This window comes from Salvelinus fontinalis, chromosome 17, assembly GCF_029448725.1.
Source record: "Salvelinus fontinalis isolate EN_2023a chromosome 17, ASM2944872v1, whole genome shotgun sequence".
In the NCBI taxonomy this organism is placed as follows: Eukaryota; Metazoa; Chordata; class Actinopteri; order Salmoniformes; family Salmonidae; genus Salvelinus; species Salvelinus fontinalis.
The window spans coordinates 5,505,454-5,528,820 of record NC_074681.1 but is presented as its reverse complement, the minus strand read 5'-3'; the positions used below and the strand labels follow the sequence as shown (position 1 = coordinate 5,528,820).

General features: G+C 47.4%; 1 protein-coding gene across 1 annotated transcript in view; it reads left to right on the top strand.

Moving 5' to 3' along the window:
• The window catches only part of LOC129813629 (cullin-3-like), a 29,984-nt gene extending 12,598 nt beyond the window's left edge, over positions 1-17,386 (top strand). Inside the window, exons 8-16 of the mRNA XM_055865980.1 lie at positions 33-209; positions 7,681-7,851; positions 8,205-8,312; positions 9,916-10,040; positions 10,135-10,231; positions 12,476-12,610; positions 12,778-12,964; positions 13,344-13,489; positions 16,106-17,386. Coding sequence (XP_055721955.1) covers positions 33-209; positions 7,681-7,851; positions 8,205-8,312; positions 9,916-10,040; positions 10,135-10,231; positions 12,476-12,610; positions 12,778-12,964; positions 13,344-13,489; positions 16,106-16,237 — 1,278 coding nt within the window. The 3' untranslated portion in view covers positions 16,238-17,386. The remainder of the gene's footprint in view (positions 1-32; positions 210-7,680; positions 7,852-8,204; positions 8,313-9,915; positions 10,041-10,134; positions 10,232-12,475; positions 12,611-12,777; positions 12,965-13,343; positions 13,490-16,105) is intronic.
• Positions 17,387-23,367: the final 5,981 nt, after the last annotated feature.

Sequence of the window (23,367 nt, the reverse complement as noted above, 5' to 3'; positions counted from 1 at the left end):
AGTAAAGTTGGATTTGATTCTCTGTCCTATAGGGCCTGTTGGACCTGAAGACGCGGTTCGACCGTTTCCTCCTGGAGTCATTCAACAACGACCGACTCTTTAAGCAGACTATCGCCGGAGACTTTGAGTACTTCCTCAACCTCAACTCCCGCTCCCCAGAGTACCTCTCCCTCTTCATCGACGACAAGCTCAAGAAGGGAGTCAAAGGGGTACGTCAGCGTTCAACCTGCTAAATGTTATATTGCTACACTTCAATGGACTAATCTCATGTAGTATCCTACCTTCCATACCTGCCCTACCTTCCATACCTACCCTACCTTCCATACCTGCCCTACCTTCCATACCTACCCTACCTACCCTACCTACCCTACCTTCCATACCTACCATACCTACCTTCCATATCTACCCTACCTTCCATATCTACCCTACCTTCCATATCTACCCTACCTTCCATATCTACCCTACCTTCCATACCTACCCTACCTTCCATACCTACCCTACCTTCCATACCTACCTACCCTACCTTCCATACCTACCCTACCTTCCATACCTTCCCTACCTTCCATACCTACCCTACCTTCCATACCTACCCTACCTACCTTCCATATCTACCCTACCTTCCATACCTACCCTACCTTCCATACCTACCCTGCCTTCCATACCTACCCTACCTTCCATACCTACCCTACCTTCCATACCTACCCTGCCTTCCATACCTACCCTGCCTTCCATACCTACCCTCCCTTCCCTACCTTCCATACCTACCCTACCTACCTTCCATACCTACCCTACCTACCTTCCATACCTACCCTACCTTCCATACCTGCCCTACCTTCCATACGTACCCTACCTTCCATACCTACCCTACCTTCCATACCTACCCTACCTTCCATACCTACCCTACCTTCCATACCTACCCTACCTTCCATACCTACCTTCCATACCTACCCTACCTTCCATACCTACCCTACCTTCCCTACCTACCTTCCATACCTACCCTACCTTCCATACCTACCCTCCCTTCCATACCTACCCTCCCTTCCATACCTACCCTCCCTTCCATACCTACCCTCCCTTCCATACCCACCCTACCTTCCATACCTACCCTACCTTCCATACCTACCCTCCCTTCCATACCCACCCTCCCTTCCATACCCACCCTACCTTCCATACCCACCCTCCCTTCCATACCCACCCTCCCTTCCATACCTACCCTACCTTCCATACCTACCCTCCCTTCCATACCCACCCTACCTTCCATACCTACCCTACCTTCCATACCTACCCTCCCTTCCATACCTACCCTCCCTTCCATACCTACCCTCCCTTCCATACCTACCCTACCTTCCATACCTACGCTACCCTACCTACCCTACCTTCCATACCTACCCTACCTTCCATACCTACCCTACCTTCCATACCTACCCTACCTACCCTACCCTACCTTCCATACCTACCCTACCTTCCATACCTACCCTACCTACCCTACCTTCCATACCTACCCTACCTTCCATACCTACCCTACCTTCCATACCTACCCTACCTTCCCTACCTACCCTACCTTCCCTACCTACCCTACCTTCCCTACCTACCCTACCTTCCATACCTACCCTACCTTCCATACCCACCCTACCTTCCATACCCTACCCTACCTTCCATACCCTACCCTACCTTCCATACCTACCCTACCTTCCATACCTACCCTTCCATACCTACCCTACCTACCCTACCCTACCTTCCATACCTACCCTACCTTCCATACCTACCCTACCTACCCTACCCTACCTTCCATACCTACCCTACCTTCCATACCTACCCTACCTACCCTACCTACCCTACCTTCCCTACCTACCCTACCTTCCATACCTACCCTACCTTCCATACCTACCCTACCTTCCATACCCACCCTACCTTCCATACCCTACCCTACCTTCCATACCCTACCCTACCTTCCATACCTACCCTACCTTCCATACCTACCCTACCCTACCCTACCTTCCATACCTACCCTACCTTCCATACCCACCCTACCTTCCATACCCACCCTACCTTCCATACCTACCCTACCTCACCTACCCTACCACACCTACCCTACCTACCCTACCTTCCATATCTTCCATATCCACCCTACCTTCCATACCTACCCTACCTACCCTACCTTCCATACCTACCCTACCTTCCATACCTACCCTACCTACCCTACCCTACCTTCCATACCTACCCTACCTTCCATACCTACCCTACCTACCCTACCCTACCTTCCATACCTACCCTACCTTCCATACCTACCCTACCTTCCATACCTACCCTACCTTCCCTACCTACCCTACCTTCCCTACCTACCCTACCTTCCATACCTACCCTACCTTCCATACCTACCCTACCTTCCATACCCACCCTACCTTCCATACCCTACCCTACCTTCCATACCCTACCCTACCTTCCATACCCTACCCTACCTTCCATACCTACCCTTCCATACCTACCCTACCTACCCTACCCTACCTTCCATACCTACCCTACCTTCCATACCTACCCTACCTACCCTACCCTACCTTCCATACCTACCCTACCTTCCATACCTACCCTACCTTCCATACCTACCCTACCTACCCTACCTACCCTACCTTCCCTACCTACCCTACCTTCCATACCTACCCTACCTTCCATACCTACCCTACCTTCCATACCCACCCTACCTTCCATACCCTACCCTACCTTCCATACCCTACCCTACCTTCCATACCTACCCTACCTTCCATACCTACCCTACCCTACCCTACCTTCCATACCTACCCTACCTTCCATACCCACCCTACCTTCCATACCCACCCTACCTTCCATACCTACCCTACCTCACCTACCCTACCACACCTACCCTACCTACCCTACCCTACCTTCCATATCTTCCATATCCACCCTACCTTCCATACCTACCCTACCTTCCATATCTTCCATATCCGCCCTACCTTCCACACCTACCCTACCTTCCACACCTACCCTACCATCCCTACCTACCCTACCTTCCATATATACCGTACCTTCCATACCTACCTTCCATACCTACCCTACCTTCCATACCTACCCTACCTTCCATATCTACCCTACCTTCCATATCTACCCTACCTACCCTACCTTCCATATATACCGTACCTTCCATACCTACCTTCCATACCTACCATACCTTCCATACCTACCCTACTTACCATCCCTTCCATACCTACCCTACCTGCATTACCATACCTACCCTGCCTGCATTTCCATACCTACCCTACCTTCCATACCTGCCCTACCTACCCTACCTTCCATACCTACCCTACCTTCATTACCATACATATCCTACCTACCCTACCTACCCTATTACCCTGCCTTCCTACCCTGCCTTCCATAACTTCCATACCTACCCTACCTTCCATACCTACCTACCCTACCTTCCATACCTACCCTACCTTCCATACCTACCCTACCTTCCATACCCACCCTACCTTCCATACCCTACCCTACCTTCCATACCTACCCCACCTTCAATACCTACCCTACCTTCCATACCTACCCTACCCTACCTTCCATACCTACCCTACCTTCCATACCTACCCTACCTTCCATACCCACCCTACCTTCCATACCTACCCTTCCTCACCTACCACACCTACCCTACCCTACCTTCCATATCTTCCATATCCACCCTACCTTCCATACCTACCATACCTTCCATATCTTCCATATCCACCCTACCTTCCATACCTACCCTACCTTCCATACCTACCCTACCTTCCATACCTACCCTACCTTCCATACCTACCCTACCTTCCATACCTACCCTACCTTCCATACCTACCCTACCTTCCATACCTACCCTACCTACCTTCCATACCTTCCATACCCACCCTACCTTCCATACCCACCCTACCTTCCATACCCACCCTACCTTCCATACCCACCCTACCTTCCATACCCACCCTACCTTCCATACCCACCCTACCTTCCATACCCACCCTACCTTCCATACCCACCCTACTTTCCATACCCACCCTACTTTCCATACCCACCCTACCTTCCATACCCACCCTACCTTCCACATCCACCCTACCTTCCATACCTACCCTACCTTCCATACCTACCCTACCTTCCATACCTACCCTACCTTCCATACCTACCCTACCTTCCATACCTACCCTACCTTCCATACCTACCCTACCTCACCTACCCTACCTCACCTACCCTACCTTCCATACCTACCCTACCTTCCATACCTACGCTACCCTACCTACCCTACCCTACCTTCCATACCTACCCTACCTTCCATACCTACCCTACCTTCCATACCTACCCTACCTTCCATACCTACCCTACCTTCCATACCTACCCTACCTTCCATACCTACCCTACCTTCCATACCTACCCTACCTTCCATACCTACCCTACCTTCCCTACCTACTCTACCTTCCATACCTACCCTACCTTCCATACCTACCCTACCTTCCATACCTACCCTACCTTCCCTACCTACCCTACCTTCCATACCTACCCTACCTTCCATACCTACCCTACCTTCCATACCTACCCTACCTTCCAAACCTACCCTACCTTCCATACCTACCCTACCTTCCATACCTACCCTACCTTCCATACCTACCCTACCTTCCATACCCACCCTACCTTCCATACCCACCCTACCTTCCATACCCTACCCTACCTTCCATACCTACCCTACCTACCCTACCTTCCATACCTACCCTACCCTACCTTCCATACCTACCCTACCTTCCATACCCACCCTACCTTCCATACCTACCCTACCTCACCTACCCTACCTTCCATATCTTCCATATCCACCCTACCTTCCATACCTACCCTACCTTCCATATCTTCCATATCCGCCCTACCTTCCACACCTACCCTACCTTTCCCACCTACCCTACCTTCCACACCTACCCTACCTTCCATACCTACCCTACCTTCCATACCTACCCTACCTTCCATACCTACCCTACCTACCTTCCATACCTACCCTACCTACCTTCCATACCTACCCTACCTACCTTCCATACCTACCCTACCTACCTTCCATACCTACCCTACCTACCTTCCATACCTACCCTACCTACCTTCCATACCTACCCTACCTACCTTCCATACCCTACCCTACCTACCTTCCATACCTACCCTACCTACCTTCCATACCTACCCTACCTACCTTCCATACCTACCCTACCTACCTTCCATACCTACCCTACCTACCTTCCATACCTACCCTACCTACCTTCCATACCTACCCTACCTACCTTCCATACCTACCCTACCTACCTTCCATACCTACCCTACCTACCTTCCATACCTACCCTACCTACCTTCCATACCTACCCTACCTACCTTCCATACCTACCCTACCTACCTTCCATACCTACCCTACCTACCTACCCTACCTACCCTACCTACCTTCCCTACCTACCTACCCTACCTACCTACCTTCCATACCTACCCTACCTACCTACCTTCCATACCTACCCTACCTACCTACCTTCCATACCTACCCTACCTACCTACCTTCCATACCTACCCTACCTACCTTCCATACCTACCCTACCTACCTTCCATACCTACCCTACCTACCTTCCATACCTACCCTACCTACCTTCCATATCTACCCTACCTACCTTCCATACCTACCCTACCTACCTTCCATACCTACCTTCCATATCTACCCTACCTTCCATATCTACCCTACCTACCCTACCATCCCTACCTACCCTACTTACCATACCTTCCATACCTACCCTACTTACCATCCCTTCCATACCTACCCTACCTGCATTTCCATACCTACCCTACCTACCCTACCATCCCTACCTTCCATATATACCGTACCTTCCATACCTACCCTACCTACCCTACCATACCTACCTACCCTACTTACCATACCTTCCATACCTACCCTACCTTCCATACCTACCCTATTACCCTGCCTTCCTACCCTGCCTTCCATACCTTCCATACCTACCCTACCTTCCATACCTACCCTACCTTCCATACCTACCCTACCTTCCATACCTACCCTACCTTCCATACCTACCCTACCTTCCATACCCACCCTACCTTCCATACCTACCCTACCTTCCATACCTACCCTACCTTCCATACCTACCCTACCTTCCATACCTACCCTACCTTCCATACCTACCCTACCTTCCATACCTACCCTACCTTCCATACCTACCCTACCTTCCATACCCACCCTACCTTCCATACCCTACCCTACCTTCCATTCCTACCCTACCTTCCATACCTACCCTACCCTACCTTCCATACCTACCCTACCCTACCTTCCATACCTACCCTACCTTCCATACCCACCCTACCTTCCATACCCACCCTACCTTCCATACATACCCTACCTCACCTACCACACCTACCCTACCTACCCTACCCTACCTTCCATATCTTCCATATCCACCCTACCTTCCATACCTACCCTACCTTCCATATCTTCCATATCCACCCTACCTTCCATATCCACCCTACCTTCCATACCTACCCTACCTTCCATACCTACCCTACCTTCCATACCTACCCTACCTTCCATACCTACCCTACCTACCTTCCATACCTACCCTACCTACCTTCCATACGTACCCTACCTACCTTCCATACCTTCCATACCTACCCTACCTTCCATACCCACCCTACCTTCCATACCCACCCTACCTTCCATACCCACCCTACCTTCCATACCCACCCTACCTTCCATACCCACCCTACCTTCCATACCCACCCTACCTTCCATACCTACCCTACCTACCTTCCATACCTACCCTACCTACCTTCCATACCTACCCTACCTACCTTCCATACCTACCCTACCTACCTTCCATACCTACCTTCCATACCTACCTTCCATCCCCACCCTACCTTCCATACCTACCCTACCTTCCATACCTACCCTACCTACCTTCCATATCTACCCTACCTACCTTCCATATCTACCCTGCCTACCCTACCTTCCATATCTACCCTACCTACCCTACCTTCCATATCTACCCTACCTACCCTACCTTCCATATCTACCCTACCTACCCTACCTTCCATATCTACCCTACCTACCCTACCTTCCATATCTACCCTACCTACCCTACCTTCCATATCTACCCTACCTACCCTACCTACCCTACCTTCCATACCTACCCTACCTACCCTACCTTCCATATCTACCCTACCTACCCTACCTTCCATATCTACCCTACCTACCCTACCTACCCTACCTACCCTACCTTCCATACCTACCCTACCTGCATTTCCATACCTACCCTACCTTCCATACCTGCCCTACCTACCCTACCTGCATTTCCATACCTACCCTACCTTCCATACCTGCCCTACCTACCCTACCTGCATTTCCATACCTATCCTATCTTCCATACCTACCCTACCTACCCTATTACCCTGCCTTCCTACCCTGCCTTCCATACCTTCCATACCTACCCTACCTTCCATACCTACCCTACCTTCCAGGACCACACGTAGAGACGTGACTGTGGACAGGACCACACGTAGAGACGTGACTGTGGACAGGACCACACGTAGAGACGTGACTGTGGACAGGGAACACAGCATAAAAATACGCTTTTATTAAAGGAAAACTATTCAAACCAATATCCTAACTCTGTCTGTCTGGGTCTCCAGCTGACAGAACAGGAGGTGGAGTCCATCCTGGACAAGGCCATGGTTCTCTTCCGGTTCATGCAGGAGAAGGATGTGTTTGAGAGGTACTACAAACAGCACCTGGCCCGGAGGCTGCTCACCAACAAGAGCGTCTCCGACGACTCTGAGAAGAACATGATCTCTAAGCTGAAGGTGAGGAGATGAACTGCGGCCAATTACACATTGACATTTCAGACCCAATGTATTACTAATTCATTTGATTTTAATTAGATTATTACTTTATTATTAATCAGGATTTCAGGATGTTCTTGACTGTCTTACATCTCTCAGCATTAGAATGGACTGGTAGTTGTTTGACCTGGTTTTCCATATTGTGCTGGTCCCAACCCTGAACATGTGACTCGCTGTGCTTTTTGACTCGCTGTGCTGTGTGACTCGCTGTGCTGTGTGACTCGCTGTGCTGTGTGACTCGCTGTGCTGTGTGACTCGCTGTGCTGTGTGACTCGCTGTGCTGTGTGACTCGCTGTGCTGTCTTCTCTGTGTAGACTGAGTGTGGCTGTCAGTTCACCTCTAAACTGGAAGGGATGTTCAGAGACATGAGCATCTCCAACACCACCATGGACGAGTTCCGACAACACCTACAGTCCACGGGGGTAAGACTGTTACACCTCCACACACACACACACCCCTAACAGTCCACATTAACACACACCCCTAACAGTCAACATTAACACACACACACACACACACCACTAACAGTCCACATTAACACACACACACCACTAACAGTCCACATTAACACACACACACCACTAACAGTCCACATTAACACACACACACACCCCTAACAGTCCACATTAACACACACACACACCCCTAACAGTCCACATTAACACACACACACACCCCTAACAGTCAACATTAACACACACACACACACCCCTAACAGTCAACATTAACACACACACACACACACACCCCTAACAGTCAACATTAACACACACACACACACACACCCCTAACAGTCAACATTAACACACACACACACCCCTAACAGTCCACATTAACACACACACACACCACTAACAGTCCACATTAACACACACACACACCACTAACAGTCCACATTAACACACACCACTAACAGTCCACATTAACACACACACACACACCACTAACAGTCCACATTAACACACACACACACACCACTAACAGTCCACATTAACACACACCCCTAACAGTCCACATTAACACACACCCCTAACAGTCCACATTAACACACACACACACCCCTAACAGTCCACATTAACACACACACACACCCCTAACAGTCCACATTAACACACACACACACCCCTAACAGTCCACATTAACACACACACACACCCCTAACAGTCCACATTAACACACACACACACACACCCCTAACAGTCCACATTAACACACACACACACACACCCCTAACAGTCCACATTAACACACACACACACACACCCCTAACAGTCCACATTAACACACACACACACACACCCCTAACAGTCCACATTAACACACACACACACACACCCCTAACAGTCCACATTAACACACACACACACACACCCCTAACAGTCCACATTAACACACACACACACACACCCCTAACAGTCCACATTAACACACACACACACACACACCCCTAACAGTCCACATTAACACACACACACACACACCCCTAACAGTCCACATTAACACACACACACACACCCCTAACAGTCCACATTAACACACACACACACACACACACCCCTAACAGTCCACATTAACACACACACACACACACACCCCTAACAGTCCACATTAACACACACACACACACACACCCCTAACAGTCCACATTAACACACACACACACACACCCCTAACAGTCCACATTAACACACACACACACACACACCCCTAACAGTCCACATTAACACACACACACACACACACCCCTAACAGTCCACATTAACACACACACAAACACACACACACACACCTAACAGTCCACATTAACACACACACACACACACACCCCTAACAGTCCACATTAACACACACACACACACACACACCCCTAACAGTCCACATGTATAAGATATGATAAAAGTACTATTTCCATCAAATGAAAAACTGGCATTGCCACAACAACATGTCTTGTTTCTGTGTTATAAACCCTGGACTACCTGTGTGTCTTGGTTCTCCTTTTCATGTTGTGACTGCTGTTTCTCCCAGCTGTCTCTAGGGGGCGTCGACCTCACAGTAAGAGTACTCACCACTGGCTATTGGCCCACACAGTCGGCCACGCCCAAATGCACCATCCCCCCCTCCCCGAGACACGCCTTCGAGGTCTTCAGAAGGTACCAGCCATCCTCTGAGCCTCATCGATGGATCTGTTATCTATTACATGTGTCTTCCACAGTGCAGCCCATTTAATATATATTCTTCTGTTAGGTTCTACTTGGCCAAACACAGTGGCAGACAGTTGACCCTCCAGCATCACATGGGCTCAGCCGACCTCAACGCTACCTTCCACGGCCCCATCAAGAAGGTAAAGGTTTCCTGTCGGCCATAAGGCATGGGGGGCCTTCTCAGAATGACATGAACTGTAGCTTTCCTGTTGTATGTTCAATACTGTTTTACATTTCTCTCTCCACTCCCGTCTCTTAACCCTTCTCTACCTCTCTCCCGTCTCTTAACCCTTCTCTACCTCTCTCCCGTCTCTTAACCCTTCTCTACCTCTCTCCCTTCTCTTAACCCTTCTCTACCTCTCTCCCGTCTCTTAACCCTTCTCTACCTCTCTCCCGTCTCTTAACCCTTCTCTACCTCTCTCCCTTCTCTTAACCCTTCTCTACCTCTCTCCCGTCTCTTAACCCTTCTCTACCTCTCTCCCGTCTCTTAACCCTTCTCTACCTCTCTCCCTTCTCTTAACCCTTCTCTACCTCTCTCCTGTCTCTTAACCCTTCTCTACCACTCTCCCGTCTCTTAACCCTTCTCTACCTCTCTCCCTTCTCTACCTCTCTCCCTTCTCTTAACCCTTCTCTACCTCTCTCCCGTCTCTTAACCCTTCTCTACCTCTCTCCCGTCTCTTAACCCTTCTCTACCTCTCTCCCTTCTCTACCTCTCACCCATCTCTTAACCCTTCTCTACCTCTCTCCCTTCTCTTAACCCTTCTCTACCTCTCTCCCTTCTCTTAACCCTTCTCTACCTCTCTCCCGTCTCTTAACCCTTCTCTACCTCTCTCCCTTCTCTTAACCCTTCTCTACCTCTCTCCCGTCTCTTAACCCTTCTCTACCTCTCTCCCGTCTCTTAACCCTTCTCTACCTCTCTCCCGTCTCTTAACCCTTCTCTACCTCTCTCCCGTCTCTTAACCCTTCTCTACCTCTCTCCCGTCTCTTAACCCTTCTCTACCTCTCTCCCGTCTCTTAACCCTTCTCTACCTCTCTCCCGTCTCTTAACCCTTCTCTACCTCTCTCCCGTCTCTTAACCCTTCTCTACCTCTCTCCCGTCTCTTAACCCTTCTCTACCTCTCTCCCGTCTCTACCTCTCTCCCTTCTCTTAACCCTTCTCTACCTCTCTCCCGTCTCTATCATCTCTCCCTTCTCTACCTCTCTCCCTTCTCTTAACCCTTCTCTACCTCTCTCCCGTCTCTTAACCCTTCTCTACCTCTCTCCTGTCTCTTAACCCTTCTCTACCTCTCTCCCGTCTCTATCATCTCTCCCTTCTCTACCTCTCTCCCTTCTCTTAACCCTTCTCTACCTCTCTCCCGTCTCTTAACCCTTCTCTACCTCTCTCCCGTCTCTTAACCCTTCTCTACCTCTCTCCCGTCTCTTAACCCTTCTCTACCTCTCTCCCGTCTCTTAACCCTTCTCTACCTCTCTCCCGTCTCTTAACCCTTCTCTACCTCTCTCCCGTCTCTTAACCCTTCTCTACCTCTCTCCCGTCTCTTAACCCTTCTCTACCTCTCTCCCGTCTCTTAACCCTTCTCTACCTCTCTCCCGTCTCTTAACCCTTCTCTACCTCTCTCCCGTCTCTTAACCCTTCTCTACCTCTCTCCCGTCTCTTAACCCTTCTCTACCTCTCTCCCGTCTCTTAACCCTTCTCTACCTCTCTCCCGTCTCTTAACCCTTCTCTACCTCTCTCCCGTCTCTTAACCCTTCTCTACCTCTCTCCCGTCTCTTAACCCTTCTCTACCTCTTTCTACCTGTACTTCTGGTCACTCTGTCTCAATTCAAGGGGCTTTATTGGCATGGGAAACATATGTTGACATTACCAAATTAAGTGAAATGGATAATAAACAAAAGTGAAAAACAAAAATGTACAGTAAACATTACACTCACAGAAGTTCCAAAAGAATAAAGACATTTCAAATGATGACAGTACAAAAGGGAAAATAAATCAACATAAATATGGGGTTTTATTTAGAATGGGGTTTGTTCTTCACTTCTTTTCTTGTGGCAACCGGCCACAGATTTTGCTGCTGTGATGTCACACTGTGGTATTTCACCCAGTAGATATGGGAGTTTATCAACATTAGGTTTGTTTTCGAAGTCTTTGTGGATCTGTGTGATCTGAGGGAAATATGTGTCTCTAATATGGTCATACATTTGGCAGGTTAGGAAGTGCAGCTCAGTTTCCACCTCATTTTGTGGGCAGTGAGCACATAGCCTGTCTTCTCTTGAGAGCCAGGTCTGTCTACAGCGACCTTTCTCAATAGCAAGGCTATGCTCACTGAGTCTGTACATAGTCCAAGCTTTCCTTAAGTTTGGGTCAGTCACAGTCTCTCTCTCTCCAGGAGGATGGTTCGGAGGTAGGAGTGGGAGGAGCCCAGGTGACAGGCTCTAACACCAGGAAGCACATACTGCAGGTCTCCACCTTCCAGATGACCATCCTCATACTCTTCAACAACAGAGAAAAGTCCACGTTCGAGGTAAGAGCCAGATACAGGTCAGTCTCCATCACATGAAAGTGTTAGAATTCACAGATGAAGATGGCAAGCTGAAAAAAATCACCTTCTTTCCTCCTCTCCCATTTTCTGCTTCCCTTTCTCCTCCTTTACACTCTCTCCCTCTCTGTCCCCCTCCTCCCCCACTGTAGGAGATCCAGCAGGAGACGGATATACCGGAGAGGGAGCTGGTGCGAGCGCTGCAGTCGCTGGCTTGCGGGAAGCCCACCCAGCGCGTCCTCACCAAGGAGCCCAAGTCCAAGGAGATCGAGAACGGCCACGTGTTTACAGTCAACGATCAGTTTACCTCCAAGCTGCACAGAGTCAAAATACAGACAGGCGAGTGTGTCTGTCTGTTATTCTAATGGGTTTTCTAAATGATAAAAGCAGCCATATCACAGTGGTCTTCTGGTCTGGGGAGCTACAGGCTTAGGGTGTCATCTTCTAACTATTGCTCATTTAACCTCTGGGCATGTTGAACATGAGATGTGTTCAGCAGGACGCGCACATAGAGATATGCTATTTAGAACAAACATGCTTCTCTGACATGTCGAGTTTTGCAAAATAATTGGCTCTATTTGTGGTATTTCTATCTGCAACGTTCGACAACGTCTGGCTACTGAACGTGGCCTTGTGCTGAGGTTGCACCCCCCCTCCACCGAGGTTGCACCCCCCCTCCGCCGTGCTAAGGTTGCTGTCTCTCTCTCCCTCCCTCCAGTCGCTGCTAAGCAGGGCGAGTCGGACCCTGAGAGGAAGGAGACGCGGCAGAAGGTGGACGATGACAGGAAGCATGAGATCGAGGCGGCCATCGTCCGCATCATGAAGTCCAGGAAGAGGATGCAGCACAACGTCCTGGTAGCAGAGGTGGGTGCGGCCTTAACGTCCTGGTAGCAGAGGCCTTAACGTCCTGGTAGCAGAGGCCTTAACGTCCTGGTAGCAGAGGCCTTAACGTCCTGGTAGCAGAGGCCTTAACGTCCTGGTAGCAGAGGCCTTAACGTCCTGGTAGCAGAGGCCTTAACGTCCTGGTAGCAGAGGCCTTAACGTCCTGGTAGCAGAGGCCTTAACGTCCTGGTAGCAGAGGCCTTAACGTCCTGGTAGCAGAGGCCTTAACGTCCTGGTAGCAGAGGCCTTAACGTCCTGGTAGCAGAGGCCTTAACGTCCTGGTAGCAGAGGCCTTAACGTCCTGGTAGCAGAGGCCTTAACGTCCTGGTAGCAGAGGCCTTAACGTCCTGGTAGCAGAGGCCTTAACGTCCTTGTAGCAGAGGCCTTAACGTCCTGGTAGCAGAGGCCTTAACGTCCTGGTAGCAGAGGCCTTAACGTCCTGGTAGCAGAGGCCTTAACGTCCTGGTAGCAGAGGCCTTAACGTCCTGGTAGCAGAGGCCTTAACGTCCTGGTAGCAGAGGCCTTAACGTCCTGGTAGCAGAGGCCTTAACGTCCTGGTAGCAGAGGCCTTAACGTCCTGGTAGCAGAGGCCTTAACGTCCTGGTAGCAGAGGCCTTAACGTCCTGGTAGCAGAGGCCTTAACGTCCTGGTAGCAGAGGCCTTAACGTCCTGGTAGCAGAGGCCTTAACGTCCTGGTAGCAGAGGCCTTAACGTCCTGGTAGCCGAGGCCTTAACGTCCTGGTAGCCGAGGCCTTAACGTCCTGGTAGCCGAGGCCTTAACGTCCTGGTAGCCGAGGCCTTAACGTCCTGGTAGCCGAGGCCTTAACGTCCTGGTAGCCCAGGCCTTAACGTCCTGGTAGCCCAGGCCTTAACGTCCTGGTAGCCCAGGCCTTAACGTCCTGGTAGCCCAGGCCTTAACGTCCTGGTAGCCCAGGCCTTAACGTCCTGGTAGCCCAGGCCTTAACGTCCTGGTAGCCCAGGCCTTAACGTCCTGGTAGCCCAGGCCTTAACGTCCTGGTAGCCCAGGCCTTAACGCCCTGGTAGCCGAGGCCTTAACGCCCTGGTAAGAGGTGGGTTGTTTCCTGGACACAGAGTAAGCGTAGGCCTATATGGCATCCATAGAGATTCTAACGGTAAGTGGTAGTGTTACCATGGAGATAGCCTTTCAGCAGTTGAGCAAATCAAATGGAGGCTTCCTCTCCCCTCCTTTTGAAGAAGTTCTAAGGTAATTGAGGAGAGAGAAAGTGGAGAAAAAAGCGATTTTATGAAATGAGAAGCTCCTTCTCTCGTGCGTCATCAGTTAAATGACGTTTACAGGGGTGGATCCCAAAATACACGTGTGAAGGGATTAAAACAAGTTGGTTGTGCAAGACATTTTCTAGGTAAAACCTTAAGAGGCATATTGTTTTAACACGTCTGTATGCTTTTCTCCTTCAGACAAAACAAACGCTGATTCAAAGGGGGTGTGGCAGATTTCAAATCTCTTCCAATAAAGACTCGTAGTATGACTCTTCTTGATGAAAGGTGGCTATAGAGGAGGGGAGGAGCCTCTTCCGTTCTCTTACTAACCAATTTACATTCATCTAGTAGACCACTTATCAGTTTCTGGGGTTACTGTGGACAGAGGAGAAAGGGTGGAGGACGGACCTTTGCCCTAGACTACAAAATAACTAGCTCAATGGGAGAATTTCCATTGAATCTGTTTAGGGAAACCGGCCCATGGGGTCTGGAGAGAACTCTGCCTTGACCTCCGCTAGCTGTACTGTCCTGGACTTGGTTTATCTCACAGGGACAACACACATTGTTCAATATTTCAGACCAAAAGGCGCTGTGTGGCCAATCTGTTGTCTGCATTGGCCGTGCAGCAGTAAGGGTGATGGGGGCCTCTGCAGAAGTCAGGGCATTCCTACTTCTCAGAGCAGAGCTGTTGTCAAGGAAGTGAGTTTGTGTTTATACAGGACCGCCCTCACCTTCCGTCAACCAATCATGTCAATGCGTAGTTTTACGGAGCCCGCTGCATTGTTACGAAATGTGCAAGGTGCACGGCAATGCAGTATGGAGCTCAATTTGGCCTCTGCGTGCTTCCGGAGGCTCCACAACGCCCTCCATATGGAACCACCGACCACATTTTCGGATCGAGCATAAATTGTCTCTGAGCCAGCTGGTACATTTCCATCTGTTGTCCATTCAGTCCCTCGTCATAGCATGTGTAGGGTTGGTGTGCAGCCAGGTTTGGAAGATCGTTTTTATTGTTAAAATCTGCATCCCTAGATCATTTCTGAGTCAAATCGGTTGAATATAAGATTTTGTTTTCAATTTTTATTTTTACATGGAAATGTTTATCCCTACAGTATTTCAGTGAGTATTTTGAGGTAACTTTTGCAACATGAGTACCGCCAATCATCTCAGTGCTATTCTTTCACCAATCATGTTATAGTTTTTAATGAAAATACACTTCCTCAGAACTTGGATATTTCAGGACATAAAATTTCAGTACAGAACATTAACACATGATATTTCAAGGACATTTCAGCACAGTCTCTTGAACCAGAGAAACGATAGTGTGTAATAGTGTTATTGTACTGCCTTTCTCCCCAGGTCACCCAGCAGCTGAGGGCCCGGTTCCTCCCCAGCCCTGTGGTCATTAAGAAGCGCATTGAAGGACTCATAGAGAGAGAATACTTGGCACGGACGCCTGAGGACCGCAAAGTCTACACCTACGTTGCATAAGAGGAGAGGAGCGTTGTGGGAGAGGAGAAATGGATTGAGGGGAGGTTTTTTTGGAGGGGGGGAGGGGGGGGTGTTGTACGCATGGACTGGGAAGTTCCTTTTTAAAAGATAAATGCTGGGAAGCTGACTCCTCCCTTTACAAAAATGGAAAAAAAACAGAAGTAAATGGCAAAAAAAAATAATACAAAAAAAATAATCCATGAAGTGTTGTAGATTTTTTTTTTTATCAGGCCAACTACTATTACTCTTGCTCCCTGTGAGAATTTCAACATGGATGGATTCCAGCTTTTCACCGTTTTACCCTTGTAGAGATCAACCTTAAAGAATCCCTTGGGAAAGATGTGAATGCACCACTTTTTTTTTTTTTTTTTTGGTTTTCAATACTGTATAAAAATGAGAATGAATTATTAAAAACAAAACAGCAAATGTGGATTGCTGCAACAAAAAAAAATGGAATATTGAGGTTTTATTTCTTAACCAACAATTATTTAATGCTGATCCTTCAGGCTAAAACTAGCTACAAAATCGTTGAATTCAAGTGTGTGCGCGTGTGTCCTGAGTTTCAGACAGGGATATACTCAATCTGTGTTTAAGGCCAAGTTCTTTATTACCAATGAAAGACAATCAGGACAGGTAAGAGGTACTTAAAGCTAGAATCCTTATTAGCTACATCTATTTTTTTTAAACTTATTTTTACCCATTTAATCTTAAAGAAAAAGCTTCAAATTCCTCATGAGCTCAGTTCAGCTATTGTGTCCCATTTTGTAAACAAAAACATGGTTAAAAATGTTATTTTGATATCCTGGATGGTCAGTCCTTGCATCCATAAGCTCTGTCTATGAATGAGTGGCTACATTTTTTTCCAGGCCCGTCCCTCAGCTAGGATTCTAGCTTAAGAGACAAATGAGCGACCATGAATGTGTCAGGATGAGCTATCTACCACCTCATGGCTGTTGGTCATATACTGAAACTTTGCATTACCTTAACACAGTGAAAAGTACAAAGGGGAGAATTCCATTTACATCAATGACTGAAGTGAACATTTAACTTTAGTGGAAGTTGGGATTCTACACTGAACAAAAATACAAACGGAACGTGTAAAGTGATGGTTACATGAGCTGAAATAAAATATTCCAGAAATTTTTCATATGCACGAAAAGCTTATTTCTCTAAAATTGTGAACAAATGTTCACATGGCTGTTAGTGAGCATTTTTCCTTTGCCAAGATAATCCATCCACGTGACAGGTGTGGCATATCAAGAAGCTGTTTAAACAGCAGGATCATTACATAGGTGCACCTTGTGCTGGGGACAAGATCCCATTCAAATGTGCAGTTTTGTCACAACACAATGCTATAGATGTTTTGAGGGAGCATACAATTCACATACTGACTGCAGGAATGTCAACCAGCGAATGTAATGTTATTTCCCTCCCATAAGCCGCCTCCAATGTTGTTTTAGAGAATTTGACAGTAAGTCCAACCGGCCTAACATATGGCAGACCATGTGTAACCACGCTAGCCCAGGAACTCCACATCTGGCTTCTTCACCTGTGGGATTATCTGAGACCAGCCACCCGGACAGCTGATGAAACTGGGTTTGCACAACCCGAAGAATTTCTGCACAAACTGTCAGAAACCGTCCCAGGGAAGCTCACCTACATGGTCGTCGTTCTCACCAGGGCCTTGACCTGACTGCAGTTCGGCGTCGTAACCGACTTCAGTGGGCAAATGCTCACCTTTGATGGCCACTGGCACGCTGGAGAAGTGTGCTCTTCACGGATGAATCCCAGTTTCAACTGTACCAGGCAGGTGTCAGACAGCGTGTATGGCGCCGTGTGGGCAAGTGGTTTGATGATGTCAACGTTGTGAACATGGTGGCGGTGAGGACAACGAACACAATTGCATTTTATCAAAGCAATTTTAATGCAGAGATACCGTGACAAGATCTTGAGGCCCATTGTGCCATTCATCAGCCGTCATCACGTCATGTTTCAGCATGATAATGCACGGCTCCATGTCACAAGGATCTGTACACACTTCCTGGAAGCTAAAAATGGCCCAGTTCTTCCATGGCCTGCATACTCAGACATGTTGAGCATGTTTGGTATGCTCCGGACCGACGTAGTGTTCAGTTCCCGCCAATATCCAGCAACATTGCACAGCCATTAAGGAGTGGGACAACATTCCACAGGCAATAGCCTGATCAACTCTATGTGAAGGAGATGTCGCGCTGCATGAGGTGGTGGTCACACCAGAAACGGACTGGTTTTATGATCCATGCTTCTTCCTTTTTTTAAGGTATCTGTGACCAACAGATGCATATCTGTATTCCCAGTCATGTGAAATCCATAGATTAGAGCCTAATGTGAATTTTTCAATTAACTAATTTCCTTTTATATGAACTGTAACTCAGTAAAATCGTTAACATTTTTGCATGTTGCGTTTATATTTTTGTTCAGCGTTTGAGCTGAATCATTTCAGCTAGTATTAGAATTGGTTCTTTAGGTAAAGAGTTGAACAAATGGTTGTGTGTGTTTGGTTCCATTGGGGTCACAGCTTGAGACTGGAAAATACTAGCTTATGTTAATATGGTGCGTTTTGGTCACACAATTTCAGTCTTATGCAACTTTGACATTCGTATGCGATGAATACAATCTTATAGTGTGTTGTACATAACTACTGTAGCCAAGCACCTCCAAGGCAAGGTATCCCCACCATGTGAACCCTGTTCTCTACTTCTACCTAGACCATGGGTCCATCAAAGGGACCTTTTGCGGACTGGAGGTCATCAGGCCGGAGATTCTGGACCGGCATGCCCCCTGATGTAACTTATCTGGGGGAAAGAGGATGAGAACGTGGTAGTCAGTACACGGACATGCCAGAATAGACAAAAGAGCCAATGTTGACAGATACATGTTTTTATTGCAGAAACTCCCATGGCATAGCCCCAAGGAATATCCAGACCATTGGTTTGTTATGTCTACTGTGCAAGTGTCCACCACCCTTGGGTCCCAACTCTTCTGCCGTGGAATGAGGCTCTGGGTGAGAACATCAAATCAAATGTTATTGGTCACATACACATGGTTAGCAGATGTTATTGCGATTGGAGCAAAATGTTGTACACGCAACCTTCTGATTGGTTGCCTGTGGAATTGTACTTACTCATACACTCCTGAAGGGAAGAGAACCTATTCAGATCATAGATTACTTTATTCAGACAGTAAAGGTCTTACCCAAGGTGTGTTCAGACAGTACAGGTGCTGGTGGTAAAGTTATTCTCCAGACCATCATCGTTCCCCTTTCTCTTGTTCACCATACAGACAGCATTATTCATCTAAACCAAAGCGGAGAAAAAGGCTTGACCCCCTCAATAGTTAAAGGAAAAATCCACTCCAAAACTATTTTGATATTTGTTTTATTTGTCCACTGTTGATTCAGTCCCATAATGGTTTGCATGTCAGCAGTCAAGTTTTCAAGATATTGGACTTTCAAGAAGCAAAGTCAGTTGCCACATCCTCAAGTGATCCCGCGTTCAAAACAACTGGGAACTCTGACATCTCCGACTTCCGACTTCATTGTGTTCAATGCAACTGGGGGAAAATAACTCAGTTTCCCACTTGAAAGTCACTGGCAGCATGATTTGACCTAGTTAACATGTTGATGGTAGGATATTGCAAGTTAGTATACAGACTGTGTGGTGCCTACCAACACGTTGACGGTGGGGTATTACAGGTTAGTATATGGACTGTGTGGAGCCTGCCAACATGTTGATGGTGGGGTATTGCAGGTTCGTAAATGGACTGTGTGGAGCCTACCAACACATTGATGGTGGGGTATTGCAGGTTCGTAAATGGACTGTGTGGTGCCTACCAACACATTGATGGTGGGGTATTGCAGGTTCGTAAATGGACTGTGTGGTGCCTACCAACACATTGATGGTGGGGTATTGCAGGTAGGGTTGCACATTTTGGGAAATATTCAGAGGTGGAAATTTTCCATGGAAATATATGGGAATTAACAGGAATATATGGGAAATAATGGAAATGAATACCATTTAAATGTAGATTTTTTTGCATTTGATATATTTATCATATCTTATGGAGACAGAAACATAAACCTTTTACCTTATAAGTAGACATCATTGCAAAGGATTAAATCCTTCCAACACAAATAAAAAAACAATTTAGTTATGAATTGAACTTTAATTAAATGAGTTGACTCTTCACATGGGTAGTTTCACTGTACATCAAAAGGGAATATTGAATTATCCCCAATGATCTATCGCAACCAAAAACGTTTTCAACATCTGTAAAATAATACTCTAGAAACAAAAGCTTTGGTTGTCTTCCTCTCAGGCTTCCGTGTCTTCTCCCTGGACCTCGTCAGTGTCTACCTCTTGGACATCAGACTCTGATGCCTCATCTTAACTGTCACTTTCCAACCTTGTTGAGGATGGCTCATTGTCAGGCTCAAAAAGCCTAAAATTTGCCCAGATGGCCACCAATTTTTCAACCCTTGTTCTGGTCAGCCTGTTGCATGCTTTGGTGTGTGTGTTCCCAAACAAGGACCTGTTGCGCTCTGAGGCGGCTGATGTTGGTGGGATTTGGAGGATGATGGAGGCAACAGGGGAAAGAGCCTCAGATCCACAAAGTTCCTTCCACCAGGTGGCTGATGAGATATGTTGGCACAACTGCCATATTGCATCTCCATCCCAAAGCCATTGCTTGGAAGTGTATTTTGCCAGACTGCCAAGAACCTTGCCCTCATCCAGGCCAAGGTGGCGAGACACGGTAGTGATGACACAATAGGCCTTGTTGATCTCTGCACCAGACAGGATGCTCTTGACAGCATACTTTGGGTCCAACAAGTACACTGTGGCGTGTATGGGCTTCAGGCAGAAGTCTTCACGCTTTTTGATCTATTTCAGAACTGCAGTTTCCTCTGCTTGGAGCAACAGCAAAGTGGGCAGGGCAGTACCGATTTCTTCTCTTACATCTGCAAGCAGAGTCTGAACATCAGACAGAATGGCATTGTCACCCTCAATCCATGCAATGGCTACTGCTATAGGTTTCAGGCTGCTTCCCACTCTCTCCCTAAATACATCATCCAGGAGGATCCTCCTGATGGGGCTGTCCATATCGGCAGAATTTGATATGGCCATTTCTTGGAGACTCCTTCCCCTCCAGGAGACTGTCAAACATGATGACAAACCCCCCCCCCCCCCCCAATGGGTGTTGCTGGGCAGCTTCAATGTGGTGCTCTTATTCTTCTCACTTTGCTTGGTGAGGTAGATTGCTGCTATAACTTGATGACCCTTCACATACCTAACCATTTCCTTGGCTCTCTTGTGGAATGTATCCATTGTTTTCAGTGCCATGATGTCCTTGAGGAGCAGATTCAATGCATAAGCAGCACAGCCAATGGGTGTGATGTGAGGGTAGGACTCCTCCACTTTAGACCAAGCAGCCTTCATGTTCACAGCATTGTCTGTCACCAGTGCAAATACCTTCTGTGGTCCAAGGTCATTGATGACTGCCTTCAGCTCATCTGCAATGTAGAGACCGGTGTGTCTGTTGTCCCTTGTGTCTGTGCTCTTGTAGAATACTGGTTGAGGGGGGGAGATGATGCTTCTACACCTGCATTCTAGCTGTTTGGGGTTTTAGGCTGGGTTTCTGTACAGCACTTCGAGATATTATCTGATGTACGAAGGGCTATATAAAATAAAATTGATTGATTGATTGATTGTAGTTCATTATTCCTTGCCCACGAACATTCGACCACCCATCAGGGATGATTGCAATACAGTCTGCTTTCTCTCTGATTTGCTTGACCTTCACTTGAAGTCTGTTGAACTCTGCATCCAGCAAATGAGTAGATAAAGCATGTCTGGTTGGAGGGGTGTATGCTGGGCGAAGAACATTCAGAAATCTCTTCCAATACACATTGCCTGTGAGCATCAGAGGTGAACCAGTTGCATACACAGCTCGAGCAAGACATTCATCAGCATTTCTTTGACTACGTTCCTCCATTCAGTCAAAAGAAAATCTGATTCCAGGAGGACTATGAGCTGTTGCTATCGATAAGGTGTCTGATTCATCATTTCACCTCGAATAAAAGTAGAGGGACTTTTGTCAGGTTGCTTGTTGTGTGCGCTGAGGGAACTTTATCCACTTGGCCAGATGATTCTGCATCTTTGTTGCATTCTTCACATATGATTTGGCACAACATTTGCAAATGTACACAGCTTTTCCATCTACATTAGCTGCATTGAAATGTCTCCACACATCCGATAGGGCCCACGGCATTTTCCTGTAAAGATTAGAAATACATTTGTAAAAAACAAAACAAATTCAATTCCATGTACAGATAAATAGTTAAGCAGTTAGATAAAATTCTCCTTTGTAAGATAAATGTTTTTAAATGAAACATGTATGGTGAATTAACACTACTTAGTTAGCAGGCTCAAGCAAGCTAAAACCCACATGGTAGCAAAAACTAACTAGCAGAAATTGTTAACAAGTTAGAAATTATTTAATCACACTTTGCTGTAGGCTACTATTTACTCGTAAACAAAAAATCATGTCATATAAAATATATTCACTCCACCCAGTACTGTAATCAAAACTCACCAGAAAGCATGTAGTCTCTGGCTCAGACAGTGTAGTAGTGTGGACTCAATAGCATCTCATTAGTGTGCAAGATCTGGAGAATCAGCTGTACATGTGATGGAAGAATGCACTGTGCATGCAGAGGGTTGCAATTCCATTGAATTGGGGATAGTTCAAACAAAATAAGACCTAGAATTGCATTATGTGTATCCCACAAAAAAAGGTTAACTGTTATAAATTAACTGTTTTGATGAATTTAAGGAAAATTCCCGGGCTTATATTCCCATGGAATAATTCCGGAAATTTACAGACCCTCTGCAACCCTAATTGTAGGTTAGTAAATGGACTATGTGGAGCCTACCAACATGTTGATGGTGGGGTATTACAGGTTAGTAAATGGACTGTGTGGAGCCTACCAACACATTGATGGTGGGGTATTACAGGTTAGTAAATGGACTGTGTGGAGCCTACCAACACGTTGATGGTGGGGTATTACAGGTTAGTAAATGGACTGTGTGGAG